Here is a 20,705-nt window from a genome sequence, read left to right as displayed (position 1 = left end):
CATGCTTTTTCTTTCACTTTGTCTTGTTCTTTTCAATATGACGGATAACCCAATGATAAAAGAAGACTATATATAGATGAATTACTGTCTTTTTTAAGTCACTTTGAGAGAGCTTTATTTCTTTTTGGAAATTCTTTGAAGCATAGATGTTTGGTGTAGGAGGAATATAAGCAAATGTCAATTTCTTTATTTTCCGTTTTCTTAGCTTTTTATAGCTATATGTCAAATACTTATTTTCTTACTTTTTTCTTTTCGTGTATTTGCTTTTTTGTATATATATTTTTTTTTCACAAAAAATGGGCAATGGATGGTCTTAATTAACGTTGCCAAGGGAAGTGCTACCATGCCACCTGATTTGTCTAAGTATCCTGTTGATTTTGTTGCTATCTCATTTTGTCTACTTCGAAAACTAAAGTTTTTTTTTGTGTTTTTGTTAGCTTTTTGGCTATCCAACTAGGCTTAGAGAACAAGAGATATGGGTATTCAATATGAAATTTATTTCTCACATATTAGGAGCTATTAGTTAACAACCCACCAACTACCTAACTAACATAGAACAACTAAATTATTTAAGACACTCCCCTTAATTCATATTAGTAGTAGACAATACTCTTGTCTTCTCTGTAATCAGCTTGAATTTGTCATCCTTTAGAGGCTTTGCTAAAATGTCAGCCATCAGTTCAATAGTATTACAATATTTTACCTCCAACTTTCCTTTAGTGACTTGATTCCTTAGTAAGTGAAATTTTGTCTCTATATGCTTGCTCCTTCCATGAGCAATAGGATGTTTAGCCAAGCTAAGAGCTGTCTTGCTGTCTACTAGAATCTCCATTAAACACACTCACAAACTAGAGAAGAAAAAGGAAAAAGGACAAAAGATGGGTACTAAATCTGAAATTTATTTCTCAGTCATATGTATGACCATAAGGAAAAAGGACAAGAGATGTTATTACACTACTTCAACCATATTCTGAATTTTGTTGCCATAGGTTCATGCATATTATCATGTAGTTTTAGATATTGCACCATCTAATTCTGCATTTATGCTATCAAAGTGCATCTTGCATCTCCATTCCTGCATAATTAAACGAGTTGCTTATCATTGTGTTAATCATGATTTCACCACTCTACATTAGTTTTCAGTTCTGCACCCATTCTGCATTAACATGTTCTGCATTCACACTTGTAAAGTGACCATGATTACACGTCTGTAGTAGTTAGGTGTTGATTTTGTGCTTTAGTTTCTTCCTTTCAGTTGTATGAGTTAGAGCATGATTCATATTTCCTTATCACTCTTGGATTGAGCAAAGCATGGGGTTCTTGTGTTAATACGAGGAGTGGACTTGCATTATTATTGTTTTAGTAGTTGGGACTTGCATTATTATTGTTTTAGTAGTTGGGATTTAGGATAAATTGAACTTTTTTTCTTTTGTTAGAAAATGTTGATGAAGATCAAGAGGATGAAGATTGATAAAAAAACTAAATGTTATATAAAGATGAAGATGAAGAGGAATGAAAGTGTAGTCAAGATAAATTATACTTTTTGTTTTCTTTTTTTTTGGATAACATGATACTTTTTAATTAGTTGTAAATACTTTTACTTATGAAACGATAGACAACATTATAATACAATTTTGCAATATATGAAAATTTTCAATTCCATTATATATTATAAGTGTCTAATTTAATTTATTATATTTTATTTCTACTATTTTAGTAGAATAAATTTATTTTAATTATTACCTTTTAAATAAAATTATTTATATCTCATTTAAAATAGCATTGTCTAAATTTATAAATAAAATTAAAATTATATTTTAAAATTATTTTTCATGATTCCACTTTTATAAGTCTTGTTTAAACAAATTTATTTTGTATCACCACACTTTCATAAATGTGACCTATAGAAATAAGCAATACAATACAAAAAAACCCGTTGAATTATATTGGTATGGAATTGTTGCATATTGGAAAATCTTAGGCAACATTTTTTAATTGTTGCATAGTAGGCAACGGTTTTTTAAATTGTTGCATATTAGGCAATGGTTTTTTAATTTCCTGGCCTAAACAATAAAAAATTGTTGTCTCTAGTATAGGCCATGACTACCTATACAACGACTATAAATTCGTTGCCAATTCGTCGTTTAATGTTAATAAAAAATTGTTGCCTCTAATATAAACAATCACGTAACAATTTATATATATCCTTTCATTTAAGCAAAATTGAAATTGAATAACTTTTGTCATGGGTCCATACTCATATGCACACATGAGATCAATATCAGAGTATATTGTCATTCAACTCCAAAATAATGCATTGAAGTATGTAAATGACCATTAAATTATTTTAGTTCTAGGTGCACTAGCTCGTTTAAACTCTCATATATCCATCAAGATGTGATAATGCATATCTTTGAATTTTTATATCAATAAAAGTTTGGTGAATTGAATGGTATAACTCTCATATTGTGTTTAGGATTTGTGTGTGAATGGGGAACGAATGATGGCATTGTGTAAATCGGATACATGGAATGTGCATGCAGAAGTTATCAAAGTAAAGAAAAAAATTATTTCCATGTCATTATCCACAATTTTTTGAATAAAATGTGATATTATAATAAAATACTTAATGTAGAAAAGGTATAAAGTGTCAAGATAACACTCCTTAAATGTATTTCAAAATTTAGATCATAAATGCTCATGGTAGTATGAGTAAGATGATTGACACTAATAATGAATTATCTTTACGCAAGGTAATCATAGTATAAAATGTGGAGACATGATAAAGTTTTACCTAGATTTCATGTGCGCCAAATGTTTTTACCAAAAATTTACCTAATTGATCAGAGATAAATTAGTCTAATCTCCAAAACAGGTGTGAGCTCTGATCTACAAAAAGGAGGAAGTTCACTTGCAAAGACTCTAACGCTAAGTCAGTAAAGAGTATTTTTGTGAGTATGAGAGTAAAAAATGAGTATTGAATAAGATTACTCTCGATGACAGATTAACAAATATAATAACTAGATTCAGAGTATTATAAATTGAATTATGTTTATATTATCATAAATATCATCTTTACCTCGGTGTTAATATTTCATATAGATCTCACACTTGGATCTCATGTTTATTGAGCCGTGTTAGGTCTGACAATAATAATATTTTTTGGACCGAATATGTACAATAATCTTAAAAAAAAATATAGGATCTTTTTTCCTACACCTCCAAGTATTTCTTCTGCACCTCCAAAATTTCTTTAAATTCCCAAAATACCATTTGACCATTTAAAGAAACTCACGGATATAACACCACCAAAAATATTTCTGGAAGTCAAAATATATCACCGGAAGTCGACTTCCGAAAGTCAAAAATCATTATCGGAAGTCGACTTCGGAAAATAAAAAAACATTACCAGAAGTCGACTTCCAGAATTAAAAAAATTTAGTCAATTTTAAATATTTTTAATTCTTTTTAAAATTTATATTTTCTAACTTTTATTTTATTTTTTAAAACACGTATTAAAAGTTATAAAACATATAAATTTTAAAAAACTTACTTTAAAAAATAAAAAAAATAATAAAAATACTAAATAAAAAATTGAAAAATAAAATAAATTAAAATAATAAAATTTTAAATTTTAAAAAAAATAATATATATATATATATATATATATATATATATATATATATATATATATATATATATAAATAAACGAAAGTCAAAATCCGTTTATAAATATATATATATTTTATATATATATATATATATATATATATTTATTTTTTTTCTGTTTTTTTTTTTAAATTTTACTATTTTAATTTAAATTATTTTTTAAATTTTTTTATTTTATTTATATATTTCATGTGTATAATATTTTATATTTTATTTGAATTTTTTTAATTTTGTTTAAAATTTAAATATTTAATTTTAATCAAATTATTAAAATTTTTCAATTATATATTTTTTTTTTATTTTTAAAGTTTAATATTATTTAAAGTTTAATATTATTTAAATTTAATATTATTTTAATTTTACTTCTTTTTATATTTATATTTATTTTTCAGTATATTAAATAAAAATAAAATTATATATATAGATATTAATATTTTCAAAAAATATATATTAAGAAATATGAAAACATACAAAATAAATAAAATAATAAACTAAAAAATCATTAAAAGTTAAAAAATATAAATTTTAAAAAGAATTAAAAATATTCAAAATAAAATTTGTTTTTTGACTTACGGAAGTCAACTTCCGGAAAATGTTTTTTGACTTTCGGAAGTTGACTTCCGGGAATATTTTTTGATTTTCAGAAGTTGACTTCCAAGAATATTTTTTGATTCACTTATGGATGTCAACTTCCGGGAAATGTTTTTTGACTTTCGGAAGTCAACTTCCGGGAATATTTTTTGATTTTCGGGAGTCGACTTCTGGTGATAATTTTTGACTTCTGAAAGTCGACTTCCGGTGATACATTTTGACTTCCGGAAGTTGACTTCTGGTGATATATTTTGACTTCTAAAATTTGACTTCCGGTGATATATTTTGACTTCCGGAAGTCATATATTTTGACTTCTGAAAGTCGACATAATTCTGGGAGTGTGGTGTCTGCGGATTTCCTTAAATGATCAAAGGGTTTTTTGGGAATTTAAAGAAATTTTGGAGGTGTAGAAGAAATTTTGGAGGTGTAGGAAGAAAGACCCAAAAATATGATATTGACCCAACCCAATTCATTCAAAAGTGTTATGTTGGATGAAGTTAAATAAAAAAAGAAACATAAGTTAATTAAAATATTTTTTTTAATAAGTTAGAGACTGGTTCTGTGCAAATCTTACTCTATCCAATAAAAAAACCTTTATTAGAGACTAAAATGACTATTATTAAAGCAAGTTTAGTCATTTGGATTTAATATTTGGTAACTAAAATCATATTTTAATAAATATGAGGAACTAACGTTTATTTATTTATTTTAGAGTTGATTGAAATTGAAAATTATGAGCATAAATGAAAAATCATTTAATTCCATGAAAATAAATATTAAAAAAATTGAATCACCTTAACATAAGCAAATAATCTTAATTAATAAATTTGTCTCTTAGAAATTTACACTAATCTAAATAAAATAATAGATTAAATGTCAGTATTAATGTAGAAAGACAAAGGTTAAAACATGAAAAAATGACCAAAAATATATTTTAAAAATATTGAAAAAAGAATAAAATTCTTATTTCTTTAATTAATGGTAAACTATGAGATAGCAATTGATATTGTTATTACACTTGGAAAGATGACAACACTACACTTACTTCTTGACTCAATAAAGAACTAAAAGAATACAATTATGAAGTCCTCCTCCTACTTATGAAATGAACAAATATTGTAAATTGACAACATTAATTATTCCTTCCTCCCCTTACACATTTGGGAAGAGAAGAATGGTATGATTTGAACTTGTGTGGGAGTATAGATTTTATGTACACGCAACACCGAATTATTGAATGAAATGAGTGTGAAAGCTTGAAAATTTGGAAGAAAGTGAAAAGAAAAAATTTGTAGGGTTTGTGTTTGGAGACTAAGATGGTGGAGAAGCATCCTTCTTGTTGAAGTAAAAGTAGGATTTCTTGGGAGAGGAAGTGGAGGAGAGAATAGTGGAAAAACCATTGTATTTGCCACCAAATTTTGATAACCCTATTTTGGTGAGAAAGTCAAACACTTCATTGTCTCTCACAAATGGCTGGGCCATGTAATCTTCAACTGCCATCCACTGAAAATAAAATATCACATTACAATCATTGTTGCTTGTTTATTTTCCTTTTTCAATTGCGAAAAGAAACCTAAATATTTCTATTTTTATTTATGATTTCATAAATACCTACAAAAGTATAATCTCCTTACATTTTTTTAAAATATTTCTTTGAATATAAATATTTGCTTGTCATCATCACAAACAGAAAGTTATCTTAGAAATTTATGTCGATAAATTAACTATCTGGAAAATTGTTTAACATTATGAAATGGGTAGATCCAAAAGATTTATAAAAAAAAAAATAGGGAAATCCTTTCAGAATTCTTATTCAAAATTTTAAAATAAAAAAATTGTATTTTATAATCATTTGCAAAGGTGGAAGAAGTCCTTAATCTTGTTGTTTATGAATTGAATGCTACCTGAGCTGCTTCAATTTCTGAAACTTGTCTTTGAATCTCAAAGGAACGAGGTTGCAACATGCAAACAAAGAACAACTCTGATTTTCCGAAGAAAGCCTTGTGCCTTTCCCTGATACCAGAAAGAAACACAGAAAATTAAGGACATGATTAATAATTCAGTATTAATTTAGTTTAGTCTAATAATCCTAATCTCATGACTTACTTGAATGCTATGACCTCCACAAACTCTGTTTCTATCTGAAAGAAGAAAAAGAATTAGACACAAAAATGGAGAAAGGATTTAAAAAAAAAAATAAAAAAATACTGAATTAGCTTACTCCTGTTTCTTCTTTTACTTCCCTAATTGCAGCAGTGCAAATATCCTCACCCTGCAAACGGAATTCAGATTAAAATAATAATGAAGCCTAAAAATTGATGCTGAACAATGATATTTTTTAGCATACTTCATCAACGGCTCCAGTAGGCAACTTCCAGAATCCCGTGCCACTAAACCTGCCATTGCTCTCCTGAACCACAAGCACCTGTGAAACAATCATATTAATTGCATAAAAATACTGAAAAAGTTGTAATTAAAAGATGAAACGGATTACTGATTTGATTACCTCCTTCTTGGCATTGATGACAAAAGCACCGATAGCCACGCGGTGAGAAGCATTTGCAGGAAGTGTATCAGGAGTGTTGGCGATCCAATTCACAAGCATCAAGTAATCTGGTTCAGCATGGTGGAATCTAAAACCAGCCTGCAAAACAACCACCGCAACACCACTAAAAGGGTATTTCCTATGATTTATCAAAGGATTTCTACCTAGAGAATTCATAGTTGAATTGTTTAAGACGAATGATTACCTTAACAGCAGAATCCACGAGGTTAGAATGTTCTCTGCCCAGCTTGATCCACACTCCCCTCTTACCCTTTAAGAACCACATTGTGAAGTGATGAGTCCAAACCAGAAACTAATCAACACTAGAACTATGAATTGGTATTGCTAATTTGACATTTTGTACCTGTTGCCTCCATTTTGATATTGATTCTTCTAGCAGAAAGGCAAAAACAGAGGAATCCATAGACTCTTCCATGCTTACTATGACTCCCCCATGTTGGTCTTCAACTGCTCTCAGTGTTTCAATTCCTTTACTTGCCTCTTCCTCCTCTTTGCACAAACAACCCAAGCTCCCTGACATGTATGATCTTCCCAAACCAAATCTGTTCTTCAAGCCTAAAAGGGTGCTTAAATTATCACTAAAATTTAATCACTTCTGTTTGATATATGTCAAACTCAAGAATTACCTTTTTCTTTATAATGTCAGATATTAATTTTGAATCAAATTTTACATTTAGCTTTTGTGAAAACACTTTCCATCTAACTTTTTCAAATGCACAACTTGATTTCAGTTATAAGCAAGTTGTTTTATTTTTCTTTTTTAGTGAAGAAACTATCCAATAAGACCCCGAAGTAAACATTACCTTGACCTTGAGGAATGAGAGAAGCAACAAGACCTCTAATTTGGTTTTGAGGGGCATGAGAAGAAGATGAGAGGAAGAATTTTGAAGCTTGCAAAACGGGTGAAGAAAAAAGCTTACAAGCTCTAACAAGACTCATACTGAAACCAAAAGTGCAATTATCAACTAAACAGAGAATAGCAAGACCAAGTAATAATTAGGTTTTGATTGAAAGTAAACAAGTTGGAGGAGAGAATCAAAGCTTGAGAATATATATAGGGAAAGGGTGATCACAAGGTGCCAAATGGACAATTTCCATGCAATATATGAAGCCTAAACTTTGATTTGAATGAGTCATGGAAGAAGATTTTTAATTTCTTGAGAAAATGAAAAGAGAAATCAACAAGAAAATGTAAAAGCGACAAAAAAAAAAAATGGAGCAAGAGAACAAGTTAGCTTTTCATATTCAAACTCAACGTAGGAACTTTGTGTCACTTTTTCTTTGAAGTTACATTGAAACGCGCTGCAGAATTCATCAACCGATATCCACGTAACGTGATACCATATTATATTCAAAAATAACAATTTTTTTTCTTAATTTTTTTTTGCATTAAATAAATACCAACTTTAATACTCTTTTATTAACAAGACAAGATATTTTGTCATTAGGTTTTTTATTAAACTATGTGTATGAATTATTTATTTGTTATGAAAGATACTAACCGACGCTTATGGGTACTCTTTATTTTAGTGTTAACTTTTCAATTTTAGTATATTTTACCATACACATTATTTTTCACGTATTTTGCATGGCAACAAACGAAACATTTTGTTAAATTTTGACGATAAAACGGTGAGTTTTATGAACACATACACTTAATATATAGATTAAATAAATAAGTAAATAAAATCTAAAAACAATATGATGGAAAAATGTTTGAAGAGAAAACTTGATGGTAAAATTGCTCAAATCACGATAATTGGGTATTATTATTTGTAATTAAATATAATTTTAATAAAGGGGTATTTTTGAAATTAAATTTAAACAATTTATACATATATATCAACAAAAATATATATATATATATATATATATATATATATATATATATATATATATATATATATATATATATATATATATATATATATATATATAGGTTATCATTAACTTATGATAAAATAATTGTGAATGGATTTTACGTAGAAAAAGAAACTGTGAAAACTTCCTTTTTGTTTTGAATATTTAAAAGTAGTTATTTGTACTCCTTCCTAGGTGGCAGTTGAACTTGTCAACGAAGCATAGAAAGAATAAAAAATAAAAATGTTGTTGATCGTGGAAGAAAGGCACACGGAAACCTTAGGTACTCTTTGATTTTAGTTTTATTCTTTAGGATGATTTTTGTCAAATAGCTTTTGAAAATTGTTCCAAGATTAGTAAAGAGGGACGGTGATCGTAAGACCCACTTTTTCTCCTCCTTATACTTAAGGACTTGTCTTAATCAGTTGGGCCTAAAGCTGGTCCATAGGGTGCCCAAAATCCCCTAAACCAACCCTAACTCTCTCATTCTATCACTTTCAAAAAATAACTCGCCCACACTCTCTTAGGGCTGCAGTAGTAACGCTCTGCTAGGGTTTGGCCTCTAGTTCTCCTCACGCTAGCTCAACCCCTTTTCCACTCCATGTAAGTTGACCTCCAACCCATATCTCCTTCTCTTTAGCTCTATTTTTCATGGTCCAATAGAGGTTCATCTGGATAACCTCGTTTCTATTTATGGGTCAATATTTCCAGCTCATGAATTGGCTCACGGAGCTGTTGTGCTTGATTATTAAGTGCCTGTGTCTTCTACTAACATATTCCAAGTAAGGGAAGCTAGAGTTTCTTCGCATTTTGTAATTTCCTAGTCTTTGGCTGCTGGTTCTTAATTTAAAATGCTTGATTGATGTTTATGCTTGCATGAGATTGAACTGATTGTGGTTGGGTGTTGTATTCTTGGTATTTTCTTGGCAGGTTTGTGCGAACAGTGGAGGAACCTGATATTCTCGCTTAAGCGAGAGTACCAGGAATCCTCACTGGTTTTGGTTCGCGTTGTCGCTCAGGCGATGAGCTCACGTTTTAAGCGAGAAGCTATCTCGCTTAGGCGAGGAGGTCCCGCCTAAGCGAGAACACTCGAAAAGCCCATTGTTCCATTGCCCGAGTTCTCGCCTAGGCGAAAGGAGCTCGCCTGAGCGAAGGCTTCCAACCTAAGCGAGAACTGGGTAGGGACGTGCTCAAGTATTGGTTTCTCCTCTGTTTTTGGGTGATGATCACATGTTTTATTGAGTTACTTTGTTAAAATATGAATTGGGCGAATATGCATGTGTTAGATGGTTTATGGGTTGGAATTGATGAATTTGGTAAGATCTGTCGTATGGAACATGATTGAATGATTGATTATATATATTGGCATGAGATCGGTATGCATGATAGTCCTATGTTTGGTTGTGAGACATGATTTTGGTATTGGTTAGAACGTAATTCCACGAAGGTTTCGTGGTGGTGCCTCATTGGTCAGGACGTAATTCTATGAAGGTTTCGTGATGGTGCCTCATTGGTCAGGACGTAATTCCACGAAGGTTATGTGGTGGTGCCTCATTGGTCAAGACGTAATTCCACAAAGGTTAAGTGGTGGTGCCTTATTGGTCAGGACGTAATTCCATGAAGGTTACGTGGTGGTGCCTCATGATCAACACGTAATTCCATGACCCTTTTTGGTGGGAGCTCATGGTTGTGCCTCATGGTTAGGACGTAATTCCACAAAGGTTTTGTGATGGTGCCTCATTATATAATTTAGTAAGGATTCAAGTAAGGATTGCATCCTGAAACTCTAAAGAGACAGTGACTTCCACGTAGAGCGAACTGACTCAAGTGGTGAGAGTAGCAGGAGGCCTTAGTCTTTGGTAGGATAATGGCCTTAGATGTTTGAAGACTAACCTTGTGAGTGGTATGGTGAAACCCATTGGCAATGGCTCTGCAGAGCCACAAGCACAAGCATCCAGTGAATCCGACTGATTATATATATCCAGATAATTGAGTCTCAGAGTCTTAAATGGTCTGCTAACACATGTTTGACTGATGTATGTATCTTTGACTTCTAAATTGTGTGCAATCGTATGATAAAACCTTTTTCACTCTAGCTTACCTTTTCTATTTGCTTGTGTGTCTCGTATGTGGTTTCCTCCTTTCTGCAATGATCATCAATTTATTTATGTGAGCAGATGTGGAAACTCCTAGTGATCGCAATGGTGACGGGAATGTTGCAGCTCAGTTGGACACGATTTGGTATTGGGCTCGTTATTGAGCCCACGTTGAAGAGTTATTACTATATTGTAATTCCTTGCCTATGAGCAAGCTTTTGGTCATCTGTTGAATCCTTCTGTTTTGTTAAGGGTACAATGGTGTGTCTTAGTTTTCTTTATTGAATATTTGGATGATTGCGAAATCCTTATTCTTTAAGTCACGTGTCCCTTGGATATTATAATATGTACGATGTTTTATTTTAATAGATTTATCTATTAAAAATGGGACATTACAGTGATATTCTTAAATCAGTTTTAAAAAGATAAGAAAGAAAAAAATGCTATAGCTTAGGCACAAATTTATTGCCATAAAAACCAAAATATAATAAGTTTGAATAGACTTAGGAATTTGATTTTTATATTTAGATTTATGATTTTTTTTATTTTTTTATTTTTTTAGGCTCAATTGAATTTTATATTTTTTAAATATAGTTAATGTGATTTTATTTGTTAACATGTTAGATTGGTTATGAACAATGTCAATTGTTTGTTTAGTTTCTTTTTTCTTTTCTTCCTCTTCTTTTCTAAACATATCACCACTTCTATACATCCATCTTTGTTCTTCATTCCACTCAACGATGCCTCTCTCACATCCCACTCGCAATAGACTCAACCTTCGTCGTTGTCATTGTCAATTTGTCGCTGATTAGGGTTCATGTCGTGGAGGATTAGAAGTTAATAGGGGTTAAAAAGCAATTCACACAGATGAGGTTTGGGGTGGGGCAGAAATAGTAGGATAAAGGTTGCTTTTGTTGTCTTTGCCCCATGACCTTGCATCCCTTATCACCTTCAGCTCCATAGGACACATCACATTCAGGATCGTCGAGCACCTCGTCACTAAACAGTTTCCACCCTTGGGAGCCACCTTAACCGAAAGGTTGAAACCCTCCACGAGGTTGATGTCGTATGAGTTGATCAAGTCGGTGTCCACTAGAATAACCAATGCGGTGGGATTTTTGACAACCACTCCTCAACCACATGTACAAGCACAAACACACATTCACAAGAATGAATGATGGTGGTGTTGGGGTTTATGATGGTGGTGAGGTTGGAGCTTGTGGGGGGATTTATGATGGTGGTGTGGGGATTGAACAATGTTAGGGTTAGTGGTATTGTGGGGTTTTTTATTGGCGACAAGGTTGACGAAGGTTGAGGCAACGACAAATGGGATTTGGGGAAGACGGTGTTAAGTGGGATGGAGGAAGGAGATCGAGGAATGGAGACGGTGGTGCATTTGAAGAATAAGAGTGAGAAGAAAAGAAGAAGAAAAAAAACAAAAAAAAATTGATTTTGTAGTTAACCGATATATCATCATTGTTCTATTTAAAAAGGAAAATGATATAGTAACAACCAATATTTGACAACTTCTCTCACTACTTGACGTGGGAACCTTTTTTTAATTTTAATTTGTTTTGCACAATTTCTGCGTTGGAGAAAGACAACGCGTGAGAAAGGAAGGTTGATTCATGACAGAAGTGAGTGAAAAGTAAGGAGAGAGAGGAGTGGAGCTCGTGAGAGGAGTGGAAAGCAGTTTCTTCTTTCTCCATCCCCTAGGTTTGTTCTTCCTCTTTCTCCCAAATTTTTTCTTCCTTCATCCCCGAAGTGTCTTCTTCCTTCATTCTCCAAGTTTGTTATTCCTTTGTCCCTCGTGTTATTTTCCCACAGGGTTCGTCATTTCCCCATTGGTGGAGGAGAAAAAGTATTACGTTTACCCACTACAACAAGGTCCTGGTATTCGTTGTTGTTTGTGGAAATGAGGCATTTTTGTTTCCATTTTTGGAATTGATTTATTGGGATATTGGTTTCGAAGGTTGATTTGTTATAGCAAGTCAGATTGGTTTGCAACGCATTGGTTTGAATGTATGTCATGTGGGAATGAAAATATATGCTAACTTGTTAATATTTAAGTGTTAAGCTAAGGTATTATTTTTGCACACATATTGTCTTGTTTGCACATTGAATATGTATAGTGTTCACACATCAGAGCTGATATTCACTTTATTACTTCATCATAAATCACTTTCATTTGATTGAGTTTAGGTAGGTTGGGAAACAAAAAAAATTGGTAACTTGTTAGTTGTTAAGTTGTAAGTGGGGTTATTATTTTTGCACATATGATGTCCATTTTAGTTGAGTTGGGGATGGGTGATATAGATTGTGAATTGTTCATGAGTTTTCATTGTATATGTATAGTGTTCGCACATCACATTTGTTATTCACTTTATTAGTTTGATTGATTTGAATTTATGTTAGGTGGGAAAAAATATTTGCTAAGCTGTTATTTTTTAAGTGCTAAGTCATGCTTTTATTTTTGCACATATGATGTTCTGTCTGGTTGCAGTTGTGGATGGGTGATATGGATTGTGAATTGTTAATGAGTTTTCATTGTATATGTATAGTGTTCGCACATCATAACTATTATTCACTTTATTAGTTTGATTGGTTTGAATTTATGTTAGGTGGGAAAACATATTTACTAAGCTACTATTTTTTATGTGCTAAGCCATGCTTTTATTTTTGCACATATGATGTCATGTCTAGTTGCAGCTGTGGATGTGTGATATGGATTGTGAATAGTTAACGAGTGGGGATTGTATATGTATAGTGTTTGCATATGAGAGTTGTTAATCATCTTATCAGTACACCATGTATTACTTTGATTGGTTTAAATTAATGTAAGGTTGTAAAAAATGATTTGCTAACCTCTTAGTTTTTAAGTGCTAAGCCAGGGTATTTTTTTCGACATATGACAAGATGTGACATCAGTTCTTTACATATTCGATACTATAATGGTTGATTATAGTGACAGTAGTCAATGCGGTGGTCAGAAGAAGCATGAGGTTAAGGTGAGCAAACTTAATTTTATTTCATTCTTGATTAATTTATAGAATGACATTTCAAAAGTTTTGTTCATGAATATGTGCGTACTTTTAGGCATTGTTGTCAGACGAAGTACATTGCTTCCTTAAATAATAATTTAAGTGCATAACAAAGATCCGTGATTGAAGGGACACCATTTGGATGGTTCAACATGTTGAAAGGAATTCTAGAAATTAGTAGGAAACCTCTTAGTTCGTTAATTAGTTTGTGGGTTGAAAGGAGGGGTGGGTTTTTAATAAGTAATAAAGTTGTTTGTTTATTTTTATTGGATGTTTGTTTAGGACTGGGTTTACGGGTTCATGGTGAGACTATTAACTTAGATGAGGTTTGTGTGGAGAGCAAGTGTAAGAAATTATTGAATAACGAAAGTGTTGATGTTCACATGTTATATGATTTTCTAGCAAGATGTAGGGACGAGGTTACCTTAGAGGATATTGTAGGCTATATATTTCATTGGGAATATCAGAGTTCCTTTGTTCAAGTCGTAATGGAACAATTTTCCCCATTTTATTTACCATTGTGGATGACCTTAGTAGTCTTGGGAAATACAATTGGGGTGGACTTGTTTATGAATACTTAGTTGGGAGCATATGTAATGCATCCATGTTCTTAAAGGAGAAAGGAAAGAAGAGTCACTTCCACATTCTTGGTTGTGTGTACTTGTTACAAGTAATTGGTAATGAATTGGTTTGAATTCAAATTTGTTTTGTTTGAAATAGGAATAACAATTTCAAACAAGAGTTTCCAGTAGAACCACATGAATATGGGGGACAGGAAGACTTTGATGAATATGGGCAGTAATATAGGATTGAACTTCTTGAAAGTACTCCTCAACAACAACATGGCCAAGAGGGTTGTGCGCACCTTGACGGGGAGGAAGCTAAAAGCAATAATTTGTACCATTGATGGAAGGAAGAACCCAGGAATCATTTCAAGAGTAAAGCGATACGAACTCCTTTTATGACTTATGCGAGGAGGAAATGGGTTACTTAGAAGTTGTTACATGTTTTTAGTGATGTTAGAATTTAATTTCATTTTATGTAAACAGTGTGATACATTTTTGTTTCCCTTTTTTTGTTTAAGTTGTGGATTAATTATGAAGTTATAAAAGTGGGGTTTGGAACACTAATTTTGTTATTATTGTTCATTGGTTAATCGACCTTACTATTTGGTTGTTATTTTTGTACTTTATTCAAGTAACTTGAATGGATTAGAATGATTTAGTTTGATTTCAGTTTTATGTTGAAGTGTGCATCTTATAAATGGTGCCTAGGTTAAGGGTTTAATTAAGCAAAGAAAGATTCAGAATAAGCAATGTTAAATTCAACTGTCATGTATTTGGTAAGCCATGGGTTCATAAGTGCTAAGCAATGATTGTGCTAACCCTTGTCCAATCTTTTGTACATAACATGTGGCATATTTCAGTTTGTTTAGAAGATAGGAAAAAATTATAATATAGCAAATAAGTGAAGTAATTGCAAGCAGTCCTAATTTGAGCAGGAATAATTGATTTCTTGTTATGTACTGTTAAATTCTAGTGCATAATTGATGTGCTAACCCATGGCTTCATAAGTGCTAAGCAGTAGTACTCGGTTTTCACTTATGTTGATTTTGTCAGGAGGCCTTAAATATTCATGGTACTCCGTCGTGGAATATAGTAAAGTCATATATACGCATGCGTATGTTTGTCTTCATTCGATATGTAAGTGAAAAGCAATAACATTTTAACCCAAGTTAATTGTTTTTAACAAAACATATTCCCATGTTAATTTTGTTTATAAAATATACTTTGAATAGTTTGTTTGATGCTATGAAGAATATGAATAATTTTATAAGTTTGTGACCTTACTAGAAGTAGTCATTATTTTTATTGGAAATACTAATTTTGTCATATATATATATATACTCTTAAATTGCAGTGTACAATTTAATCGCTAACCCGTGGCTGCCTAAGTGTGAATTTGTATGACTTGTTTTTTATTCATATCCCTATTAGAGTTAAAAAAATTAAAGGAAAAAAAACAACCTTTGGAATTTTATTTTAAAATCTTTGACGTCGCAATGGTGAAATAAGAATCTTTTTGTCTTACCAAAATGGACTTACGTTTTATTTAGCATAGTTTTGTTGGTGGGAATTAATTGTGAACCTATGCATAAGTAAATGCTAAGTTGGTTTACAAATTTTTGGGTAATGTTAACTTAAATATAACAACTTTGTCATGAATAACTTCTTGCATGTAACCTTAAACGTTAGTATACGTGTGGTATAAAACCATAGAATGTCATGAAATTATTTACCCAAAATATACAAATTAAGTGCAGATAGGATAATATTTGCAAACCTACAACACAAAGGTTCTAACCTATGTTGACAATAATGTTTGGCCTTAACGTCTGATACAAAAAAATTCACATAATAGCAAAAGTGCACAATGAACCTTCATTCATCATGTCATGATCAAAGAGATACAACAACTCCAAAAGTACTCTTTGTGTATGCCATAATGTCCAAAAAGATAATACAAAAGAAGCCTCCAAATCATGTCATTGATTTCTGCAAGGAAAGTTTAAAGTGATGACATATGTGGAATGGTTTGGATCTTAATAAATGACAACAGCGTCATAAAGTACCTAATGAAGTCTTTATTTGCAGACATTTGTGTATCCATATTGTTCTATAATGACGTTAGCATAGACACAAAACATGTGCAAGGTGTGGGTGAGAAGAAGTTCTGTGAATCAGCGTGGTAGTGCCTACCTGAACTGTGGGTGGTCCAATTTGCATGTTAAGGCCGACTTGCTGAAAATTTAACATATAAAATGGGGTGTAACGAAGTTATTTGAAGACAATCCATTTAAATTTATTTAAAATGTCGATGAATCACTTACAACATGATCCCTTGTGGATTTATTCGATGCTGCCCTGCATTTTTGTTTCTTGGAAACCTTCTTCACTATTGATTGAAGCTTATTTTTTCAGGGTCAAACCTTCCTCTTAACGTGTAAATGGCTTCATACCATGTTGTCCATAATGGGTGTTGCATCTTGGGTTAATTTTTCCTTAACTTGCTGTGAAGGGGAACTTACTATATTGAATATAGGTAAGTTAATACTTGCATAGATGAAGTCAAGTTGGGTTAGCACAGACTTTGTTCCATTCTCAGATTGACATGCAACTTCTGCAATTTCATAAAATCTCTTACACATTAAGTCATACATTTCCACATGGGGCTCCTCATTATTATCTTTGTATGACGCTCTTGTGTAAATGTGTCATCGTCGAATGTGTTTGCTCCACCTTTTCAAAAGGTACTTGAGTGATAAACTTTTGACTTCCTCTTGTGCAAGAACAAGAAAGTAGTGTCGGCATATAATACCTCTAAACTCAAACAAAACACAAGTACATTGAATGTCTAGAGTGACTTTATCAAATACAACTTGATGCATTTTGTCAGCAATTTCCCCATTACGTATGCACTCCTCTTTAACCATGCACTTTGAATAGATTTCATCACATTCGCAAGTCTTGATATTGCAATTAATCTTACTCCTTAGCTCTTGCTGAACTTCACCAAGCTTTGCATGAGTGTATTCTTCTTGGAACTGCCTTTCAATAAATGACTGAGTGGCACAAGTTAGGGTGGTATTTAAGGAACCAAAGTCAGTTTCAATTTCCTTCTCGGCCTTTAACAGCAAAGCATTCTCATATTGGACGACAAATTGTTTAAGTGTTGTGGTAGAATTTATGAGACCATCAAAGAAAGCATTCATACCCTCACTTATCTGAGTGGTGGACATACTAGTCCAAAATTGTGACTTTAAATAACAAGGAACCCCTCTACTTCTATCCTCGTAAAGCGTTGAAAGCCATTCGTTATTTTGTAAGGCGAACTTGGATATGAATTGTTCCCAACCTACCTCAAAATCAATAGTGGAGGTGGACACGTAAACCAATTGTTTCAAAGCATGCTTTATGGTCTTGTAGATTGTCAATCCACCTAATTTTTTGGGGACTTTCTTCATGATGTGTCATAAACACCACCAATGTTTGCTGTTGGGAAATACAATAGCAATAGCATTTTCCATTGCTTTGCATTGGTCAGTTATGATCCCATCTGGTGCATTGTTCCCAATGCACCTCAACCAACATTAACAGAACCATGTAAAAGTTTATGTATCCTCTGAAGACAATAGTCCACAACCTAGTAGAATTGATTGCCTATGATGTTTAACACCAACAAAGGGTATGAAGGGCATGTCATATTTGTTGGTTAAGTATGTAGTATCGAATGAGACAACATCACCAAAATCCATTGAGGCGGCTTTACTTCTTGCATCTACCCAAAACACATTAATGATTCTATTTTCAGCATTAGTGTCAATTTCATAATAGAAGTAATTATTCAACTCTCTCATTGTTGAGAAATGTTGCATCAAAATCTGGCCATCTCCCTCCTTGCCAAAAACGCGTCTTTGTTGCCCGATGTAGTTCCTTGTGTCACACTCAACGAAATCTAAGTTCTCAAAACCTCCTACATGACCTACTAAGGACCTAAAAGTCTTGTTCAAACGTACACTGGCCTGGTCGTTAATATCAAGTGTTCGCTTGGCCTGCAAATTCAACCTTCTATTTCCACGTATTAACCTTGATTTTGTAGGACTAATGTCATGATTGTGTTCATGAACCACAACACTGCACCTACTATCCATGCTTGTGGTTTTTTCACCACTATTAAGGATGTTGGACATTGTCTTCTTTGGATAGGGTGGGTCTTCAATTCTGGCGGGATTTGGGACACATACTTACCTTCCCTTTAGCAAACTAATTTTAGGTAACATAAGTGGTTATCACCATCCTTTTTTGAGGTGCGAATTTGCACCCTGAAACCACATTTCACAGCATGTTTCTTGTAGAAACTTTTTATGTGTTTTGTAGTCTCAAATTGCATTCCAATAGTGGGAGAAGCACCATCCTCACTATCATTAATCAATTCAGCACTATCAAAGGTTTCCTCCCCATCTAATGTATGTAGACCACTATCTTCATCGAGTAAAGTAATGTCATCTAAGCATATAAGGTCATCTTGTTCCCCATTTTGCATCTACGGATGAAATATAAATGAGATTCAGTGAACTTTATCCATACTTTCAACATCACTATGCCCATTAAATCAGTTAAGTGATTTTATTTTTTATAATTTTCCAACTCTGTTTGTGATTCATGCGAAGGTAAGGAGTGGATTTCACAAAATAAATATTACTCTATACCAATTAATTTCATGAACTATAACGTAAGTGGAAGACATAAATAAGAGAAAAATGCACCATTACAAGTGCTGGAAGGTGGTTGTTGGTGGAAGTAAATGGCATTATTTACTATTTGTTGAACGTCTTTAATGCTTCCCCACAACTCAGCCCCTGTTAAGACTTCAACATTAATGATAGATTTAATTTGCCTTAACTTGCTTTAAAGGTGTTTAATTTTTTTTATGCAACCTAAAAAATCAGACAATGGCCTTTCATGCAATGAATGCAATTTAATGTTTATGGCTGATGAGACATGTGTGAAAGAGTGGCTTGTATAAAACGTCAGAAAATAAATGCAACAGGATGGACTTTAAAGAGGAAAAATGTCATGTTAATTAAATTATCACTTTGAAAGGGTAATTTTTTCAACACTTGCAATAAGACCTACTAAATGGGTTTCCTTCCTCGGAATTTTATTATTGTGGGTACTTGCAGCAGAGAAAATGGAACCATAGTAGGCTCTCGAAGTAGACGAATCAGACTTGCACACATTCATGCGATAGTGTAGTGGAAATATGTCTTTTATCCCTGGTCCAGCAGGAAATTTTCAAGCTGTGATGATGAACCATAAGGTAGGCTGAGGATAGTCAACGCAGCAATTTATGAAGGACATCGCTGCAGCAACATTTGTTCGTGATTTTAGAACAAATGCTTGGAAATGGGTCACCATGTTCATAAAACACCATGGCAAAATATTATTGAAAGAAGTTGTTATAAATATATATAATCAACCTTTTTTTTATTCATCAGTGAAAAGAACCGAATGGCGTTACTAATACCAAGTGTAGGTTTGGTGGAAAAGGGTGACATGAAAAATGTTACTCCCATGTTTACCACAAAGCTTTTTGACAAATTTCCTATGTGGCATGTGTTGTGAAGAAGTGTAAGCCAAATGGGTTGGGTGATCTGCTTATGACTATTAAGGTTGTTCATGTTATCTTATGTTGTTAATGTCCTTAATTTTTCCCCAAATAAAATGCTAAATAAATATTATAATGCTCACGAACTTTTATATCAGGACAAAAAACATACTGCCCAGGCCAACGTCCACAAAAAAGTAGTTTCACATCCTGAATGTGGTCCACTAATTGCTATTGGGGCTGTCATATTACTAAAAGAAGTGGTTATATTCAAGCCTAAGCTAGATAAGTTGTACATAAACATCACACTAAGGAATATTATTAAGGTCTGATATATTCATTATTTTGTGTGATGTCCAAAAACATATTTAGTTATGTTATCATGAAATGCATAGGTCTTCAACCATAACATTAGTAGTCTAACAATTGAAGAGGTAGGAGCTTCACATATTATGGATGGACAAAATGAACAACCCCAAGACTGTGTTCAGGCCAATTTGAACCCCAATGAACAAGTACCTACATACAACAATGTACACATTAATGTTCAGACAAATATGGAAAAGAATGTGGTTCCAAATGTGGAGCACCTAGACGAAGTCTTTTTGGAGACAGTAGAGGATAGTAGTGATGATGAGCGATTGACCTACATAAGCATTTATGACAAGATTAAAAGTCTGGTTGATCCATTCAAGAAATTCAAGAACACTCAA

General features: G+C 32.5%; 2 protein-coding genes across 2 annotated transcripts; both read right to left on the bottom strand.

Annotated features, from left to right (window-relative positions):
* Window positions 1–5,252: 5,252 nt before the first annotated feature.
* On the bottom strand, window positions 5,253–7,989 carry LOC114187186 (nudix hydrolase 2-like). The gene is made up of 9 exons (XM_028075349.1): window positions 7,631–7,989; window positions 7,171–7,382; window positions 7,012–7,077; window positions 6,768–6,905; window positions 6,609–6,686; window positions 6,483–6,533; window positions 6,368–6,402; window positions 6,166–6,274; window positions 5,253–5,764 (listed from the first exon to the last, which is right to left on the bottom strand). The coding sequence occupies exons 1-9, from the start codon at window positions 7,764–7,766 to the stop codon at window positions 5,573–5,575; spliced, it is 1,017 nt and encodes a 338-aa protein (XP_027931150.1). The 5' UTR covers window positions 7,767–7,989; the 3' UTR covers window positions 5,253–5,572.
* Window positions 7,990–17,995: 10,006 nt separating this feature from the next.
* LOC114188314 (protein FAR-RED IMPAIRED RESPONSE 1-like) lies at window positions 17,996–18,535 on the bottom strand. Its single transcript, XM_028076912.1, has one exon. It carries the CDS (start codon window positions 18,533–18,535, stop codon window positions 17,996–17,998), a length of 540 nt encoding a protein of 179 aa, XP_027932713.1.
* Window positions 18,536–20,705: the final 2,170 nt, after the last annotated feature.

The sequence above is a fragment of the Vigna unguiculata genome, chromosome 6 (assembly GCF_004118075.2).
Source record: "Vigna unguiculata cultivar IT97K-499-35 chromosome 6, ASM411807v1, whole genome shotgun sequence".
NCBI classification, from domain to species: Eukaryota; Viridiplantae; Streptophyta; class Magnoliopsida; order Fabales; family Fabaceae; genus Vigna; species Vigna unguiculata.
This window is presented reverse-complemented; position numbering and strand designations above follow the sequence as displayed.